General features: G+C 38.6%; 1 protein-coding gene across 1 annotated transcript; it reads left to right on the forward strand.

The window, feature by feature from the left end:
• Positions 1-12,585: 12,585 nt before the first annotated feature.
• LOC124259048 lies at positions 12,586-19,042 on the forward strand. Its single transcript, XM_046693128.1, has 3 exons — positions 12,586-12,664; positions 16,960-17,130; positions 18,813-19,042. Exons 2-3 carry the CDS (start codon positions 16,971-16,973, stop codon positions 19,007-19,009), a joined length of 357 nt encoding a protein of 118 aa, XP_046549084.1. The 5' UTR covers positions 12,586-12,664; positions 16,960-16,970; the 3' UTR covers positions 19,010-19,042.
• Positions 19,043-21,120: the final 2,078 nt, after the last annotated feature.

Raw genomic sequence — 21,120 nt, forward strand, 5'->3', positions numbered from 1 at the left:
TTGGGCTCGTTAGAATGTAGTTTTGTGATATACTGTAAGGAATATTTTATACGGCATTGGTTAAGAGATGGCTCATCGGTCTCATGAGTGAGTTTAGTTTTACGCCGCACTCAGCAACATTGCACCTATATGGCAGCGGTCTGTAAATCATCGAGTCTGGAACAGACAATCCAGTGATCAACAGTATGAGTATTCATCTACGTTAGTCGCCTATTACAACAAGCATGGGTTACTGAAGATCAGTTCTAACCCGGATCTCCACTCGTCTTATCGGTCTCGGGATAGAGGCTGTCAATAGCATAAGTTCTAAAGACCCAAGACAAGGTCTTAGACGTGGTGGACAGAATCTGAAAGCTTTATGTTGCTTTTTAGGCTCCACCATACACGATATAGCCATAATCAAGTTTGAAGCGGACCAATGATCGATGTTTGGTATTTGATATGTGGTAAAAAGGGCAAATTAGAGTTTTTCTTAAAGTCCTAAGTAGTTGGCCTCCTTAACAGCTTTGATGGACGTGCCATTTTCAATAGTTCTGGGTCTTTATGCATTTTTAATTTATGGTTTTTATAAATGTATACAATTATTGTTTGATTTAGAGAATTAAAAACCGTTTTCAATTGACCAATTGTGAATATTATTGAGACAGAGTTGCAGCTGTCTCTTTTTTGCAGGCGCATTTTTACAACAACAAACATTAAACCATCTACTAAATCAGCTCAAACCTTTGAAAGACTATTTATTTTAACACTAAATAAGGTGACAGTCATAATACTGCCTTGTGGATCACCCCTATCCTGATTGTAACGATCAGATAGGGTAGAACCCACTCGCACTTGAAATTGTCTGTTTAAAAAAATGTGATATAAAATCATTCTTTTACAAAGGATTCCAATCGTACTACATGACCAATAGTACTACAAGTTTTCCGGAAACCACCTCGTATATTAGTATTTAAGTTACTGGTTTTCAGATACCAAAGTAATCTGTTAAATTTATCTGCTCCATTGTTTTACAGATTCAACTCGTTAAACATATGGGTCTGTAATTAGATGGATCAGTATGATGCCATCCAGGCTTAGGTATAGGGACTACAATGGCAGTATGCCACGAGTGCGGGAAATCCCTGATGTCCATATTGTATCAAAAACATTTAGCTGTATTCTGGGTCTGATAGTAGATTTCATCAACCCCTGATGCTGTATCATGAGCTTGCTCAAGGGCAGTATGGCGCCAGGTCATGTAACGAAAACAATCCGTTGCAGTCTTCACCATTATCTGGGTTAAAATGAATTTTATTTCTCCGGTTGTTTTTGTTATTTTTAAAGCTCAGGGTCATAATTTAATGATGAAGAATGCTTGGCAAGAATTTCGCCAATTTCATTAGCTATGTCAGGTTTTTAAGTTAATAAGTTATCACCGTACTTCCGATGGTGAGCGGTAGATTTTGAACCTCTGCCCTTTATTCCTTGTATCATGTTCCAGACCTTTAACACATGTTTACGTGGATTTCTTTAAAAATTTATTTTAGTTCCAAAACTGAGGCTTACTTTGTTTAAAAGCGCGTCGAGCCTTGGCATCAGTAATTTTAACTGCATCTAGATTATGGCAATATGCAAAAATATTTTTTTTCAGCTTTCTTCCTACACTTTCTGGTCGGTTTACATTCATTATTAAACCATAGTTTACGAATATGTGGATTTGCAGAGGACTTAGGAATTTTCAGCAATGTCGTTAAGTATATCTGAGAACAACTGTACCGGATCTTCACTGTTTGTGAAAACATCATGTTATAAGTGATCAGTACATAGTAACTCATATAATGAGTGACGTTCCTTCACGATAAAGGTGGATCATTACCAGGGCTGATAGTTTGGAGAGTGGTGGGGAAGTGATCACTCCCACACAGGTCATAATGGGCCATCCATTCAAATTCACACATGGTGGAATCGGTGAGTGCCAGATCCAGAGCAGAGTAGGTTGTAGTGGCTAGATGTCAGATATGGTTGAATCATCAATGAAAAAACATAGGTTATTTCCTGAAATACATTATTCAAGGATGTTTGATAGGCATTTAGAAGTTGGTAGGGTAATACAACACACTTGATATGGATGTGCAATTTCTTTATCATTTACACACGACGTTTCTGGGTTTATACTTGCCCCTTCATCAGGTGAATGGCAGTCAATAGTTACAGAGGTATATATAGCATATACAGGAAGCCACAGTGTTGTTTTTACAAGCGTATATATAGTATATACAGGAAGCCACAGTGTTGTTTTTACAAACGTATATATAGTATGTCCATGAAGCCACAGAGTTGTTTTTACAAACGTATATATAGTATATACAGGAAGCCACAGTGTTGTTTTTACAAACGTATATATAGTATATACAGGAAGCCACAGTGTTGTTTTTACAAACGTATATATAGTATGTCCATGAAGCCACAGAGTTGTTTTTACAAACGTATATATAGCATATACAGGAAGCCACAGTGTTGTTTTACAAGCGTATATATAGTATATACAGGAAGCCACAGTGTTGTTTTTACAAGCGTATATATAGTATATACAGGAAGCCACAGTGTTGTTTTTACAAGCGTATATATAGCATATACAGGGAAGCCACAGTGTTGTTTTTACAAACGTATATATAGTATATACAGGAAGCCACAGTGTTGTTTTTACAAGCATTATATATAGAGTAGTATATACAGGAAGCCACAGTGTTGTTTTTACAAGCGTATATATAGTATATACAGGAAGCCACAGTGTTGTTTTACAAACGTATATATAGTATGTCCATGAAGCCACAGTGTTGTTTTTACAAACGTATATATAGTTTATACAGGAAGCCACAGTGTTGTTTTTACAAACGTATATATAGTATATACAGGAAGCCACAGTGTTGTTTTTACAAACGTATATATAGTATATACAGGAAGCCACAGTGTTGTTTTACAAGCGTATATATAGTATATACAGGAAGCCACAGTGTTGTTTTTACAAACGTATATATATAGTATGTCCATGAAGCCACAGAGTTGTTTTTACAAACGTATATATAGTATATACAGGAAGCCACAGTGTTGTTTTTACAAGCGTATATATAGTATGTCCATGAAGCCACAGTGTTGTTTTACAAACGTATATATAGTATATACAGGAAGCCACAGTGTTGTTTTTACAAAACGTATATATAGTATATACAGGAAGCCACAGTGTTGTTTTACAAGCGTATATATAGTATGTCCATGAAGCCACAGTGTTGTTTTTACAAACGTATATATAGTATGTCCATGAAGCCACAGAGTTGTTTTACAAACGTATATATAGTATATACAGGAAGCCACAGTGTTGTTTTACAAGCGTATATATAGTATGTCCATGAAGCCACAGTGTTGTTTTACAAACGTATATATAGTATATACAGGAAGCCACAGTGTTGTTTTTTACAAACGTATATATAGTATATACAGGAAGCCACAGTGTTGTTTTACAAGCGTATATATAGTATATACAGGAAGCCACAGTGTTGTTTTTACAAACGTATATATAGTATGTCCATGAAGCCACAGAGTTGTTTTACAAACGTATATATAGTATATACAGGAAGCCACAGTGTTGTTTTACAAGCGTATATATAGTATATACAGGAAGCCACAGTGTTGTTTTACAAACGTATATATAGTATGTCCATGAAGCCACAGAGTTGTTTTACAAAGCGTATATATAGCATATACAGGAAGCCACAGTGTTGTTTTACAAGCGTATATATAGTATATACAGGAAGCCACAGTGTTGTTTTTACAAGCGTATATATAGTATATACAGGAAGCCACAGTGTTGTTTTTACAAGCGTATATATAGCATATACAGGAAGCCACAGTGTTGTTTTTACAAACGTATATATAGTATATACAGGAAGCCACAGTGTTGTTTTTACAAGCGTATATATAGTATATACAGGAAGCCACAGTGTTGTTTTTACAAGCGTATATATAGTATATACAGGAAGCCACAGTGTTGTTTTACAAACGTATATATAGTATGTCCATGAAGCCACAGTGTTGTTTTTACAAACGTATATATAGTTTATACAGGAAGCCACAGTGTTGTTTTTACAAACGTATATATAGTATATACAGGAAGCCACAGTGTTGTTTTTACAAACGTATATATAGTATATACAGGAAGCCACAGTGTTGTTTTACAAGCGTATATATAGTATGTCCATGAAGCCACAGTGTTGTTTTTACAAACGTATATATAGTATGTCCATGAAGCCACAGAGTTGTTTTTACAAACGTATATATAGTATATACAGGAAGCCACAGTGTTGTTTTACAAGCGTATATATAGTATGTCCATGAAGCCACAGTGTTGTTTTTACAAACGTATATATAGTATATACAGGAAGCCACAGTGTTGTTTTTACAAACGTATATATAGTATATACAGGAAGCCACAGTGTTGTTTTACAAGCGTATATATAGTATGTCCATGAAGCCACAGTGTTGTTTTTACAAACGTATATATAGTATGTCCATGAAGCCACAGAGTTGTTTTTACAAACGTATATATAGTATATACAGGAAGCCACAGTGTTGTTTTACAAGCGTATATATAGTATGTCCATGAAGCCACAGTGTTGTTTTTACAAACGTATATATAGTATATACAGGAAGCCACAGTGTTGTTTTACAAACGTATATATAGTATATACAGGAAGCCACAGTGTTGTTTTTACAAACGTATATATAGTATATACAGGGAGCCACAGTGTTGTTTTTACAAACGTATATATAGTATATATATACAGGAAACACAGTGTTGTTTTTACAAACGTATATATAGTATATACAGGAAGCCACAGTGTTGTTTTTACAAACATTATATATAGTATATACAGGAAGCCACAGTGTTGTTTTACAAGCGTATATATAGTATGTCCATGAAAGCCACAGTGTTGTTTTACAAACGTATATATAGTATGTCCATGAAGCCACAGAGTTGTTTTTACAAACGTATATATAGTATATACAGGAAGCCACAGTGTTGTTTTTACAAACGTATATATAGTATGTCCATGAAGCCACAGTGTTGTTTTACAAACGTATATATAGTATATACAGGAAGCCACAGTGTTGTTTTTACAAACGTATATATAGTATATACAGGGAAGCCACAGTGTTGTTTTTACAAGCGTATATATAGTATGTCCATGAAGCCACAGTGTTGTTTTACAAACGTATATATAGTATGTCCATGAAGCCACAGAGTTGTTTTACAAACGTATATATAGTATATACAGGAAGCCACAGTGTTGTTTTACAAGCGTATATATATGTATGTCCATGAAGCCACAGTGTTGTTTTTACAAACGTATATATAGTATATACAGGAAGCCACAGTGTTGTTTTTACAAACGTATATATAGTATATACAGGAAGCCACAGTGTTGTTTTTACAAACGTATATATAGTATGTACAGGAAGCCACAGTGTTGTTTTTACAAACGTATATATAGTATATACAGGAAGCCACAGTGTTGTTTTTACAAACGTATATATAGTATATACAGGAAGCCACAGTGTTGTTTTTTTTACAAACGTATATATATAGTATGTCCATGAAGCCACAGAGTTGTTTTACAAACATTATATATAGTATATACAGGAAGCCACAGTGTTGTTTTACAAGCGTATATATAGTATATACAGGAAGCCACAGTGTTGTTTTTACAAGCGTATATATATAGTATATACATGAAGCCACAGTGTTGTTTTTACAAACATTATATATAGTATGTCCATGAAGCCACAGTGTTGTTTTTACAAACGTATATATAGTATATACAGGAAGCCACAGTGTTGTTTTACAAGCGTATATATAGTATATACAGGAAGCCACAGTGTTGTTTTTACAAACGTATATATAGTATATACAGGAAGCCACAGTGTTGTTTTACAAACGTATATATAGTATATACAGGAAGCCACAGTGTTGTTTTTACAAACGTATATATAGTATATACAGGAGCCACAGTGTTGTTTTACAAACATATATATATATGTCCATGAAGCCACAGTGTTGTTTTTTACAAACGTATATATAGTATATACAGGAAGCCACAGTGTTGTTTTACAAGCGTATATATAGTATGTCCATGAAGCCACAGTGTTGTTTTTACAAACGTATATATAGTATATACAGGAAGCCACAGTGTTGTTTTTACAAACGTATATATAGTATGTCCATGAAGCCACAGAGTTGTTTTTACAAACGTATATATAGTATATACAGGAAGCCACAGTGTTGTTTTACAAGCGTATATATAGTATGTCCATGAAGCCACAGAGTTGTTATTACAACAGATTGGTGAGGGGATTAAGTTAAATACATACTGTTTGTACAACATGTTTACATAGAGTGAATAACCACAGATGGAAGCCAGTAACGGATATACAGTGATAGAGATTAGGTGATTGAGATGTACAATAATAGAAATTAGACGATGGGATGTACAGCATGTTTGGTAAACACCTTGGTTGGAGGGAAATTAGTTAATGCACCAAGCATTGGGAAGGAAGTCACCTTGGTCCCTATTCAACTCCGGTTTGGAACGTTTGATGTGGATAGCTTCCATTAATTTCCGTTTACGCTAATTGCTAATGTTGACGGCTAAGATTTCTGTGTGTTGCCAGTTGATGGTATGGTCAGGATTCTTAACTAAGTATTCAGAAAGAGCTGGTTTTAAGTCTGATTTGTTGACCGATGTTTTGTGCGCTTTTATCCGAGTGGCAATAGGTCTGCCAGTCTCACCGATGTAAGTGTCACCACAGTTACATTCCAATTTTAACTACACAAGACAATACAACATAAAAACAGGTATAGACTGCCAAAGACAGAAGGTAGATCACCATACCAGGGACCATGAGGAACTTACAGTACATTTTGCTTCCTGCATGGACCCTAGCTGGATTTACACCATCCTTCAGCTATTGGCAATTTTAGATAATTTTAAACTTAATAACATATATGCTACGATTAAAATAGTAGAAGGTTTAAATTAACTTTGAATGTTTTGGGACTTACGTACCCTCTCAGGAGGACAATAATTTGGAACATATTTCAAATTAGAGCCAGCAACTTTAACTCTGCATCACAGGCTCGTGAAATGAAGGCATTGTGTGGACGTTGGTTTTCTTTATCAGTTTATTTCCAGGAGTAATATAGAGACATATGCATGGACGACATTAATCATCAACGTTTTTACATATTCCATTATTCATGTGTGCATTTAGTTTCGTTCCGTTTATGGGAAATGAAAACACTCAGATAAAAAGACATGTGTTTAACTGATAATGTAGTCTGTTACACAAATCATACAAATATTTCACGAGTACTCATTGCAGTGTGTACTCTCGTATTAGAAGTTAACAGATAATTTGCTGATAAAAGTGATATTTTACGAGGGTCGGTCAAAAGTAGTCAACCTAGCTATATTCTATATGGCGGCGGTCTGTAAATAATCGAGTCTGGACCAGACAATCCAGTGATCAACATCATGAACATCGATCTTCGCAATTGGGAACCGATGACATGTGTCAACCAAGTCAGCGAGCCTGACCACCCGATCCCGTTAGTCGCCTCGTACGACAAGCATAGTCGCCTCTGTGACAAAGCATGGGTTTGCTGAAGACCTATTCTACCCCGGATCTTCACGGGTCTCGGAAAGTAAGTAGATTTGATTGCGTGACATAGTGTTTTGTGATTGTGTTTGTATTAGTGTCAGTAGTTGCTAACTTGCAGAAGTGTTCATGTATTTTTATAGTTTTCGTTAAATTGTTTTCGAAACATTGTTTTTGTTTGCGTGGTAGTGTCAAAGGCTGTTTAGTTATTGTATAATTTCGTAACATACTTCTGAACTTCTTTTAAACCACAGTAGAATCATTGGAATATAAGACAAAATGCAATAAGTTGTAGAGATGAATGAAGTAATCATTAAGTAGTATATTAAAATTAGATTTATTATGAACACATGTTGTCAGGTCTGGGGTCCCGAGTAGATATTTATGTGAACCCCTGCTGAACAAATCACTGCATACTTGACATATATGGCGGCTGTAAAGCTGTGACGCCGCTGACTATTGGTGTGTGTGTGTGTGTGTGTGTGTGTCTGTGTGTGTGTGTGTGTGTCTGTGTGTCTGTGTCTGTGTCTGTCTGTGTGTGTGTGTCTGTGTCTGTGTCTGTGTCTGTGTCTGTGTCTGTGTCCATTGAGGCTAGATATTGGCCAGGGGCAAGGCGACCGACTGGGGTATCATCCCCGGTACAGCGTGTCCTTGGAAGGTACTATTACATCAGTATTCATCAAACTGTGCCACAGACTAATTTATATATAGCTACTCCTTACAACGTCAGTGAAGCATAGCTTCACGCGAAGGACAAGTGTGTATTGTACAACACACGGCGAACAGGTATACATACTCACCTGAACCAACACATGTACATGCATCAAGCTCTCAGGTACCTTAGGAACAGGCCTTTTGATAGTCTGGGAGAAAAATATTTTGTTTGTATCAGATTTTACATCAACAGAAACATAATACCTTATCAGTCGTTAAAAAGAAACATGGTCCTTCGCATTCGAGTGAGTGGGTTTAGTTTTACGCCACTGTTAGCAATATTCCAGCAATAGAAGGTCGGTGGACACCAGAATGGGCTTCACGCATAATACCCATATAGAAATCGAACCCGGGTCTTCGTCGTGACGAGTGAACGCTTTAACAACTAGGTTGAGCATGATGAATAGAGATATAGAAACACAGTACATGGTACCGGAAGCAAGGGCATCAAACAACTCCACAATATGATAACACACTGTGTAGATAGAGTTCTCAAATCCTTATATTGTCTTCTTATAGACATGACCGCCTCCGTGGTGTAGTGGTTAGATCGTCCGCCGGGAGAGCGTAAGGTCGCGGGTTCGATCCCTGACCGCGTCATACCAAAAGACGTTAAAATATGGTACTTGTTGGTTCCTGCCTGGCGCTCGGCATTAATGGGTACAACAAGGACTGGTCGGCTCGGAGTCAGTATAATGTGTCTGAGTGGGGTATTCATGCTTCACTGCCGCATGGTATCTCAGTGGGCTAGCACTATAAAACCAGCTTCAGTGTGGGCTAGTACCAGCAGCCGCACATACACATACACACGCATGCACGTCGTCGTATTCTCAAGCACGACGTTAAACCCAATTTCACCTCACCATCTTATAGACATACTGTGTAGATAGTGTTTTAAATTCCTCATATTGTCTTCCTTAAGACACACACACACACACATACACACACACACACATACACACACATACACATACACACACACGCGGTAATGATTGGCCATACACACCAATATTTTTGAATTCTTATTTCTTTCAATTTGTTTATGTTAGGAACACAAGATGATTACAGCCAACATTATATAACACATCGTCTAAGTACAAGCAAACCAGTTGACACGAAAAATGTCATCATAACCTGTTACGTTGTGTCCTTGTATGCATACATTCCAATGACAGTAATCTAACACTCGCACCTGTTACACAATATCAAAGTTATTTCAATGCGTGGGTAGCTATTACTGTTAACATACATTAGAAGAGGACGACTGTCAAGTCTAAACACATGTAGAAGGGTGTCGGGTATTACCGAACAGCTACACCCATATCCCGACTAATTCCTGCTGTGTTTTATTACATTAAACAATGATTAATATATACAACAATCAATTAAATGTGCATCATATTCACGCAAAAAAGACGACTATATTCTCTCCAGCAAAACCTGATAGATATTCATATTTTTAACTCTCGTCGGAAGGCCGGGCACCCATGACATTCATGTCGAGCCATTCCCAACACTCTTGTCGGGCTATTCCAACCACATTTGTCAGGCTATTCCGAACCACCGGTGAAGATCAGCAGTAACCAATGCTTAACTGTAGCATGGTATCTCAGTGAGCTAGCACTATAAAAACAGCTTATAATTAAGTCTGGCTAGCACAAGCAGTCACACACACACACGCATGCACGTCGTCATATGAGCGAAATATTTTCAAGTACGACGTTAAACTCCATTTCACCCCACCTGTTATGTTTTACGATTTCATCATTCCACTCCCCTGCAGCTAGGTATTGCGGAGTTATGCCCCTTGTATTTGTGCACGTGTAACATCTTTTTTCGTTAGACGTCGTAGAGGATATCGAATTTCCCTATTAATTGCAAGCCATTTTATATATTGAATGCATACCGCTATACCGCTATATAAATTTACAAAAAATGTCCTAATATGCCTTTATCAGTTTTTAAAAAAAAGTGGAGACATTTACTGTTTTTAGAACATAACAGACTTTCAAATAACACCTAAGGAAGTCATTTTTTTATTCCGTCTTAATATTTGCATTTGAATTCACACCATCAGGTAGTCAATATGATATTCTCCATGTTTGTGTAAGTGTATTGCCGTAGGTAGACCAAGTGCAGCACAAAAGCTTTATCGCACAACGTCCACTTTTCAGATCTAATATACGATGTGCGTCCAGTGTCTTGATATGTTCAGTTTATAATGAATATTATATTACTGTACACCTGCCTGTCTGTGTAATTACATAATGTGACAGAGACCGAACTCGGGCCATAAATCAATGCATTTTGTTTATGGTGTATGGCCTGATTGGTGTTAAGTTCAAATTGCATGTGGTCAGTGACAGCAGCTGTGTATTGAATATTGTCAGACAGGCAGGCAGACACATAGGTGTCAATAAAGACATTGAGTTTTGTCTGTGACAACGACATATCTATATCACAGTTAGAAATTTTGTCAACGCTAAATAATGACATTGCTTTTAAGTATCGAACTGAGAAAGTGACTCGGTAAGAAGAACGTGTGGTGAAACTATATAAACAGTTAATTTACTGTCATAACATATAAAAAGCTCGGGCCTGTGAGATATCAACACAACATTAGAAAAATAGCTCACACCAAAGCCTTCACCGAGTATTCACCTGACAACCTACTTCCAAGCTGCGCGAACCTATTTCACTGCGCACGTGCTATGAGCGCAGCCCAGCTGTTGAAACCCGTTTTCCCCAGAAAAGTCGGGGGGGAAATTAGTGAAACGTTTGAACTCCGATTTCGCGCGGTTTTTTTCATCGCGTTATTTTTCAACTTTATAAGTTGAATTTGCATTTTTGACGATTTGTTTCGGTAAGTCCATACCAAAAGGTATCAGAATCTGCAAAGTTGTGTTTTACGTTGCATGTGACCTTTAACATTTAAGTAAGTTGTAAGTGGAGACAAGCCTGGTGTCCGAACCCATTAATAATTACCCTAATTTTATTTCATTTGGTAAACTGAACATACGTAGGTATTTTAATATCAATTATCCCAAATAGCCGTCTTTCGTTATGATAAATAGGCTTGAAATAGGTAGAATTATGTACCCCTATGTGTTTTCATTTAGCAGTAAAGTTGGAAATATTTTCTCTTCGACAATAACATTGTTTGTTATGCCTTCCAGATGTCCACACATATGAGTTACCTGCGTGCACATGTAGGTATCTCCTTGATATATATATGAGAATATTTTATGCCCTCACAATTTTCTGCCAAGTTTAAAATAAACTGCTTTGTCGTGTAGAACAAGCCGAGGTTGTATTGGAAAAACGGCGAAATGTTTGCGAAAGAAAACTTTAGACTACGTTTACCGTTATTTTCAATCGAATATTGATATCAGGGCCCCAAACATCAGGAGTGCGTACTCCTTATTTGTTCAATATAGGATTACTGGAAAACCATAGAATACATGAGTACTGGATGGAATGTAATGGCGTATCAGTAATGTTGTGTTTTGTTTCATAAATGCACCACAACATTGCTGCTCTTGTGTAAACAGGTCAATAAACAATAAAACAATACTTTTTCAGATAAATACGTCTGTAAATAATTCTAATACCTTTCACCATTGCTGTGGTGCGTATCTGCTACGTTTTCTCAATTATTTCCTACCATATCGTGTATATTTTCTATCCGTACATACGTCGATACGGCCCTTATCTGGCGTCAGATGCGACTACCCATGACGTTACGACTATCTTAAGCTAAAGAGAGCTTCGAAAATCTAGACCCAGGATATCATACTAAATGCACGAAGATAATAAGTGTGGAAAAGTTATTTCCGATCAATTTCAGTTTTCTTTCTGGCATTGTCTTACAAAACGACATAAAATGGTTCAGGAAGATCCTCAGTAAAGTTTTCACAAAAACGCAGCGCATACGTCTATGAAATATTGAATAATGAAAAGTTATATTATGGATGTCTGTTAATTCGAAGCCATTGAGTTACCATCTCTTTGGCATGTACCGGATCTTGTATCGCGATATGAGAAATGGCGTCAGTTTACTGAGAACTTGCATTGGCGCAAGTTGACGGCGCGCACGGGGAAGCGGGACCCAGCTGAGAGCACCGGAGCGAATAGTAACGACCTTCACGGTGTCTTACAATGACGTCACAATGTCTGTTTATGACGTGATGTCGTTTATTATGACGTCACTTTTCAATCCCCGTTAACTGAAGTTTAGAGTGGAAATAACTTCATGGTAGAAAGTATCACTATTAGTTACCATTGATATACAGACTCGTGCCAGTTGAGGGTAATTTCCATAGAGTTACATATTATTTCAGTGTAGCATACATAATTTTCATGAAGGGAATTTAGGATGTATCTTTGTAAAATGTGACAGGCAAATGTGAAATCATCTGCTCTGCGCACATAATTTCAGCTCAATGTTACGACCACTATTGGTCCCCACTATTTAACTAATGACATCACATTTATCAACTTATGTATGGTTCCACAATGCACAATCCAATAGGCCGCCATGCTAAAGGAGTTCACGGCACTGTACATATGTCGATAAAATTGTTTCCATTCCATAAATAAGCAACGGAAAATAAAACAGAAATTGTGTGACTGTAGGTAAGATGATTCCTCACAAATGTGCCAAATTTGACTTGGATCTTACGAAAATTAAATTCATGAAAATTATTTAAGCTACACTAACTTAACATGTAAGGATATGGAAATTACGTCAAGTGTTTGAATATAACTGGCACGGGTCTGTAGCTTGAATTTCACGCGAGACCATACAATTTGCCCGAGTCGTGCCTACAATGCAGTGAATGTCTTACTGTGTTCACAGTTTAATAGATCTGGAAATTCAAAGATTTCTTATTTGCGGACTTTTTCACTTCTCTCGTTCGTGCTCCTATATTTTGCTGGCCCCATGTCAGAGAAGTTTATATTCTTTCGCAATTAATCACTTATTTGACGTTATTCTCGGTGTACTGAAGACGCGAAAATGTGCTGCATAGGGTATATCAGCTCATCAAACAAAAGTACATTGTGAATACACCATTTACCAACTTACACTGGTACACCTACAGAATACCGGATACCTACCAACCATATTCTTTGTTAGCACGCGCACTTCCTATTATAGGGAAACACGAGCTATATTATTCGAAACAATAAGCGAGCATTAAAATGAAAAATAACCATTGAAATCGGATTGATTGAGACGACTTCCGGTTAGTAAAACTAACCAACGATTTTTAAAATGAAAGGTAAGTTATCACAAATAAAAAATATATGCGCCTTTGAAAAAAACGGACCTACGGAATTATGGGAGTTGGAGCGAATGAGCGTGGGAAATTTCTGAAAGGTAAGTGTTCAGTGATTGGTCAGTTTGTGTCTACGTCATAGCCTAGTAACGGCCGTATTTGGAAGTCTACAACTACTACTCGGCGTTCAGAAGATGCGATTGTGGGACGTATTCAAGTTATCGGAAGACAAAGTAGAACTTCATCGATTTTTAAGAAACAAGGGACTTTTTGGAAACTGGGACGGGAAAACATGCGGTAAATGTTGCATTGGGAAATTTATCAGAGGGGTACCCAAAGTCTGTGGTCAAGACTACCTGTTGTCCGACTTCCATTTTGTAGAAGCCGTGGTGGGAAAGTGGTTAGACGGCTGACTTTGTATATTGGTGGGACGTGTCTGACTTTGTATGTTGGTGAGACGTGTCTGACTTTGTATGTTGGTGAGACGTGTCTGACTTTGTATGTTGGTGAGACGTGTCTGACTTTGTATGTTGGTGAGACGTGTCTGACTTTGTATGTAGGTGAGACGTGTCTGACTTTGTATATTGGTGGGACGTGTCTGACTTTGTATGTTGGTGAGACGGGTCTGACTTTGTATGTTGGTGAGACGTGTCCGACGGTGCCGTTCCACTAACCGATCTTAACTAAGATCAATCTTAGCAAGTTACGCCAATTTTACAATCGTCTTAGCTAAAAGTTACACCCGTTCCACTAACCGATCTTAGGCCGATCGTAGCCGGTCCCGATCTTACGATCCGATCCAAGCTTAGATCGAGACTCTTTCGTGCGAGAGATAGAGGAATGCGAGGCACGAGTTATTTCCCTTTGCATAGTCTAGCAAATGATGGAAGTAGTTTACGAACCAACTGAGTGAGTGAGTGAGTTTAGATTTACGCCGCACTCAGCAATAGTCAAGCTATATCGCGGCGGTCTGTAAATAATCTAGCTAATTAAGATGCATAGCGTTCACTAACATGAGCGTTCATGTTAGTGAACGCTATGTATCTTAGCTATAAATAATCGAGTCTGGACCAGACAATCCAGTGATCAACAGCATGAGCATCGATCTGCGCAGTTGGGAACCGATGACATGTGTCAACCAAGTCAGCAAGCCTGACCACCCGATCCCGTTAGTGGCCTCTTACGACAAGCATTGGTTATTGAAGTTCAATATTCTAATCCGGGCCTTCATGGGTATTTTTCCAACCAAGTGTAAACATGGAGAAAAAACCTAGAGCAAAATATTAGGGTAGTGAGCACCTTGGTTTCAGGTGCAAGTGTGTGTGAAAGCTGGGTATCAGGCATAATATAATAATAATAAATGCATATTTATAGTGCGCCTATTCCACATCCTGGGGCATGCTCAAAGCGCTATGTACAGATAATTTACACGAGAGTATTTACAGCCGAGATTATAAGTAATATACTGAGAACAGGTTTTAAGTCTGGACTTAAAAAATGTCAATTGTGTCAGAGCTTTTATTATGTGCCTGAACCTTGTCAATCAGAATAAACAAGGCGTGACGAGGCATCCTCTATAACGTATGTAGAATCTGTCAGTGGTCTTGAATAACACGCGGCCTGCCTTTAGAATCCCCCACCAAATAAGCGCACGTGAAATCAAACATATTTGTATCTTTTTGTTTCAGAACATTGTTCACTTCATGACCCGTCCCTATTCTTAACCATGACGTTGCAATATTGTTGTACAAATGTGTTACACCGACTCGCTCGGTTGTGTTCCCATGACGACAGTGGTCAGACTGGCCTGACATTTGTAAGGCTTCAGTGCAGTGTTTGTTTACATCACAGAAATATACAAATTCATTTCATGGGGGATTTTAGGGGACGCTCACGGTGAAATGCTCGCTCTTATTTTTCACATAGAATAGGAAAGCCACCATTTTGGTTTCTCTACGATTGATTTTAGCTATCCTAAGTTGGTCATGAGCAACTTAGACTTTGAATCTTAACTTTACGATTGACTTGGGTAAGATTGGTTAGTGGAACGGTATGCCGATCGTAACGTCACGCTAAGATTGGGATTTTAGGGGTTTACGATTGGCGTAGGGCTAAGATCGGTTAGTGGAACGGCACCGTCAATGAAGGCTGACTGACTGGAGTTTAGTTTTACGCCGCTTTTAGCAATATTCCAGCAATATCACGGCGGGGACACCAGAAATGGGCTTAACATTTTACCGATGTGGGGAATCGAACCTGGTCTTCGGCGTGACGAGTCAACGCTTTAACCACTAGGCTACCCCACCACCCCGGTGTGAGGCAGTCAATGAAGGACCCAAATGCTGCAGTTGACCCCTCGGAGGAGTGGGAGGATATTGAAAGGAAGGGAGGGCAAAGTTCCTTGGATTATTGGATTATAACCACGCACATCGTCATTAATCCACGGAAACAGACACACTAAAATCAAATCAATGACAAAACTAGACGAACGGTGTCACCTCACATTATGTGTACAAATGCCCAAAATGATAGCTTGTTTGAACATATTATTCAGTATTGAAAAGGGATTGGGCAATGTTATTCAACTCCTACTTAAGCCCGATCCCAAAAATTACATGGAAATTATACACGTGATGGACACAATGAACAGAGGCAAGACATATTACACATTAATTGAAACGCTGACTACAATAACAATGAATTTATGACTTAACTAAAACTATTTTCATTTTATAGCTTGTGACAGACTAAGGCTGACGTACAGAGTGGTGTTAATATCTAAGCCAACTTTTAGGATTTCAAAGCTGTTTGTATCAAATCAAACCGGCAACTGACATACTTTGGACATTTTAAAAAGAAATGACTGGCATCTTCCACCAGAGCACCACAAAGGCAAGCTTTACTTTCAGATAAATTGACACGATAAAGATCAGCATTTAAAGAACTACACGGATGTCTTAACTTAGTGTGTAGAATATTAATCTTCCTTTCACCAAATAGGAAATAATTAGGAATTGTTCCGGGTAATTTAACTTTAAATGATGGTAATGAATGATGTCTATAAGACAATTATCCCAAACGTCAGAAGCATATTCTAAGATATTATATTTCATGCATGCTTGAGAATATTTCTTGGTACGACGTATTTTAACGCCCATAATGTTAGTTAGACAAAGTATGTTTTTTTATTACATTGTATTTGACTATTGTAGTTATTGCGTTGTTGCTGTTGTTGTTGCTGTTGTGCTGATGACACGTTGCTGTGTTGCAGACCCGTCGTTGATGCCTGGGGTGGAGGGAACCGGGTACGTGCCTTATGTTCCCGACAAGGTGCCCATCTCGGGAGAGTACTCCTCCATTGTAGGGGGCGCTGAGATGGTGACGTCACCTAAAAGGAAAGGGGGCGTGGCGAAAACGTCCGACATCAAGATATCACTCGGGGGTAAGTGTATAACCCACGTGTATCCCTCAATATGTCAGCAGGTGATAATTATATACACAACAATCTGACATATAGCGCTTGGGAGAATTGGCGCACACTTTCTTAACTTATATTCAGCGTGCCAGTCAGTTGACTTTAAGTGTGTCTGTGATCTATAGTATATAACCTGTCGCTTGAATACATCACGAATGATTAATACGTTATACATTTAATTTTCGCAAACTGCTTTTTGTGTTATATAATACCCCAGTAGGCGGTCCGAGAATTTGACCCAGAATAAAAAACTTGAAACTTGATCAACGCAATAAGGATACGATGGCATGCTTTCGCCCAAGTTACCCGTGAAGATCCGGGTAGTCTTCAGAAACCCATGCTGCACTGTACTTAAGGTAAGGTGATGCTGGTGACGCACCTTACCAGGATCTCAACATGGCGGCGGGTAAGATCGCTTGGCGATTATTCCCCTCGAATAAGCAGCCTTCAACGTGTACACAATCAGCATTATTTAGCACACTGATAAACTTTGGTGTGAATACATTGAATGCACTGAATTTGCTTATTAATGTCTGTGTTGAAGAATAAGCATTTTAATAGCTAGTATATAGCTTCATGCAAAGTGCAACGTGCGTTACCAGCATCATCTTAGGTACAGTGATGCTTGTCGTAAAAGGCGACTGACAGGATCGGTGGTCAGTCCGGCTCACCTGGATGACACATGTCATCGTATCCCAATTGCGTAGAACGATGCTCATGCTGTTGATCACAGGATTGTCTTGTCTTTCAGTTATAGTTCGCTCTTCATTATAGCTTGAATATTGCTCAGTTTCATGTTAAACAACAAATAACAAACAAAATAAAACATTTGCCCAAGTCTCAGACTCTTATGACTCCGTCCGTTTAGTCGCTATAAACGACAAGTACGGGCTGCTAAGTACCTATATAAGTGTACTTGCCCGCAACCCCCACAGGTCGCAAATACATAAAACACAACTGCAGATTGATAAATAGAGGATATTATGTGAGTGGCCTTTGTCATACTATGTTTACGACACGAGTGCCTAAATGTTGGTATTTCCCAAGCGAAAGCGAGGGATATACCGATATTTAGGCACGAGTAATCAAAAAGCATGATATGGAAACGAATATAATATTCTGTTTATTACCTAAGTCGTTCAATTGAGGAAATAAACCCAAATCTACTTTCAATCATAGGCTTGCTGCCCGCCGTCGCCGCATGTATTACGCAACGTCATAGAAGAAACCTGACGTGTAGTTCATAACGTCGCTTTATTTCATTTATTTATAGCGTTGTGTGTTACTTGCAATTGTGTGCTGCAGGGGTGTTGTTTGTGCTAGTCAGGGCTTCTGCCGGTTTGTATTCCCTATGTCGACCAGTATTTGTTTTAACCCCTTAATGCCGAGTGCAAGGCAAGGCAACAACAAGTACCACAGTGGAACGTATTTCGTTATAACGCGGTCAGGGTAAAGCGTAAAGCTTAGCCATGACTAGTCCTCAAGCCCCAATTGTAAATATTCGATGTTCAACTCCGGACAGGAATATCAACAAATGGGTTTTGTCTCCGTTTTCTTTCATTGTGGGATTTTATTAGCGCTTCAAATGGAACTTATTGGAACCTGCGGATTCTTTATGGCAACAAGTGTTTTTTATTTTTATTGTCAAGGTTCCCAGTCGTCGTCGATGTCGATGCTAGATATTGAGCGACGTCACGCTGCCTCTGCAATCCGTGTCGACAGGTCTGAACTAGCCCATCAGCAGTCAGTGTGGGACATCGTTGGCAACACCCTGGTGCGTTGCTACCGAGCAGTGGTCGGTGAAGACAATGACAGCTACAGAGCCCAGCATGATGACAGAGAATAGCCATTGTTTTGTTTTGTTGGGTTTTCATGAAATAATGATAAAAAATAAAATTCAGGAAACATTCATTGCGTTTCTTTGCAATTACAAGAAGCGAACAAGCACATGGTGGCGTTTTTAATTGCTTTGTGCAATGCCCATTATATTTTAGGGAATAGTGAAATTAATGTCGCAGAATGTTGTTGCTTTCGGAAGGTATGAGAAGTGATCCATCCAAAACCTACCAGAGATTACTACATGTGGCTGAGGTGTGTCCCTTTATGCCTGGCCCGTGGAAGATACTGCAGTGTAATATTTTTACGGCAATATTACTATAAGGGTAATGCTATTTTTGAGGGCATTATCATTTGCAGAAGCCCGAGGTCTTCCATTAACTTTGCCCGACGAAGGAGGGGCAGTTGATAAAGACCGAGGGCTTCTGCAAATGATAATGCCCTCAAAAATAGCATTACTGCTATTATTGCTAAAATACATGGAATTTGTGTTGAAAAAGGAAAAGGAAACAATGAAGGAATTTGACTGTACGTTTACCCAAAATCAACTTCTGACGGGCTTGACTACCCGAATGCAATTACGTCATCGAACAATTCAAGTGACGTCACAACAGAAAGTGACGATATTCGACCTTGGCCTTTGACAAGACCATAGCCTGCAACATGTCAAGCTATGACAGTGTTCGGTTTTGGTCCATCAACAGTCTTAATAGTGCAATTGTTAAGGTTAGCACCAGCAAGAAAGCCAATATTATCGCTATTTAAAGCGGGAATTTGGGTTGCTTTGACTTGTTTGACCCAGAACATCTGCCAGTCGAAAGCCACTAATGTCGAACTATGACGTCACTTGACACAACAAGAACTGATAGTGGCCCGTCGTTAAGGTTGAGCGGTCCAATATCATTTGCAGCGGACCGCAAATTTCTGATAACAGGAGGGCCGTTTCATGATAATTTCATGTATTTTAGCTATAATATAAGGGTAATGCTATTTTTGAGGGCATTATCGTTTGCAGAAGCCCGAGGTCTTCCATTAACTTCCCAAAAGACCGAGGGCTTCTGCAAATGATAATGCCCTCAAAAATAGCATTACCGTTATTATTGATAAAATACATGGAATTTTTTTTGAAAAGAAAAAGGAAACAATGAAGGAATTGACTGTAAGTTTACTCAAAACCAACTTCTGACGGGGTTGACTGACCGAATGCAATTACGTCATCGAACAATTCAAGTGACGTCACAACGTGACGATATTCGACGGGGTTGACTGACCGAATGCAATTACCTCATCGAACAATTCAAGTGACGTCACAACGTGACGATATTCGACCTTGGCCTTTGCCAAGACCATGGCCTGCAACATGTCAAACTATGTCAGACACAACGTCAGTTTTCAGTGTTCGGTTTTGGTCCAACAGCAGCGTTAATAGTGCAATTGTTAAGGTTAGCACCAGCAAGAAAGCCAACATTACCGCTATTTAAAGCGGGAATTCGGGTTGCTTTGACTTGTTTGCCCCGAAATATCTGCCAGTCCAAAGCCAATGTCGAATGAACCGTAAGCCCACCCACCCACTATGACGTCACTTGACAACAGAACTGATAGTGGCCCGTCGTTAAGGTTGAGCGGTCCAATATCAAATTTCTGATAATGGGAGGGCCGTTTCATGATAATTCCATGTATTTTAGCTATAAACTAGTGTAATACCGCTAGACGTATGACGTCATAATGGTTACAGTTATGACGTTACAATGCTAATACCTCTGTCAGAATGGTATTAGACCTTGCTTGACTCGTAGAAAGCTGAGAGTCACTACACTTCGTAGGCGGTTTCTATCAGTTTATGTTGGAGAGTAATAAACAGAATACCAAACTCGCTTCCGTGAAATACCATTTGTATTAAACTCGTAAAAGATTTAACATCAACTCGCTTTCGCTCGTTTGATACCAAATCATTAACTCGTTTAATAAAAATGGTATTACACGGAAGGTCGTTTGGTATCCTCTATTTATCTGACAGGGACATGAAGACAGATTTGAAACCTACCTGTCAGTGATTGAACTCGTGAAGATCAGGGTTAACATTGGTCTTCAGCAATCCATGCTTGCCGTAAGATGCGACTA

Source organism: Haliotis rubra, unplaced genomic scaffold (genome assembly GCF_003918875.1).
Source record: "Haliotis rubra isolate DU_JTF1 unplaced genomic scaffold, ASM391887v1 Scf708, whole genome shotgun sequence".
Classification (NCBI taxonomy): Eukaryota; Metazoa; Mollusca; class Gastropoda; order Lepetellida; family Haliotidae; genus Haliotis; species Haliotis rubra.

Excerpts from the sequence above, each read along its gene's own strand:
- LOC124259048 (XM_046693128.1), top strand. The coding sequence starts at position 16,971 with ATGCCTGGGGTGGAGGGAACCGGGTACGTGCCTTATGTTCCCGACAAG. Across the intron at positions 17,131-18,812 it reads CATCAAGATATCACTCGGGG|GTTCCCAGTCGTCGTCGATG; the intron begins GTAAGTGTATAA and ends TTTATTGTCAAG.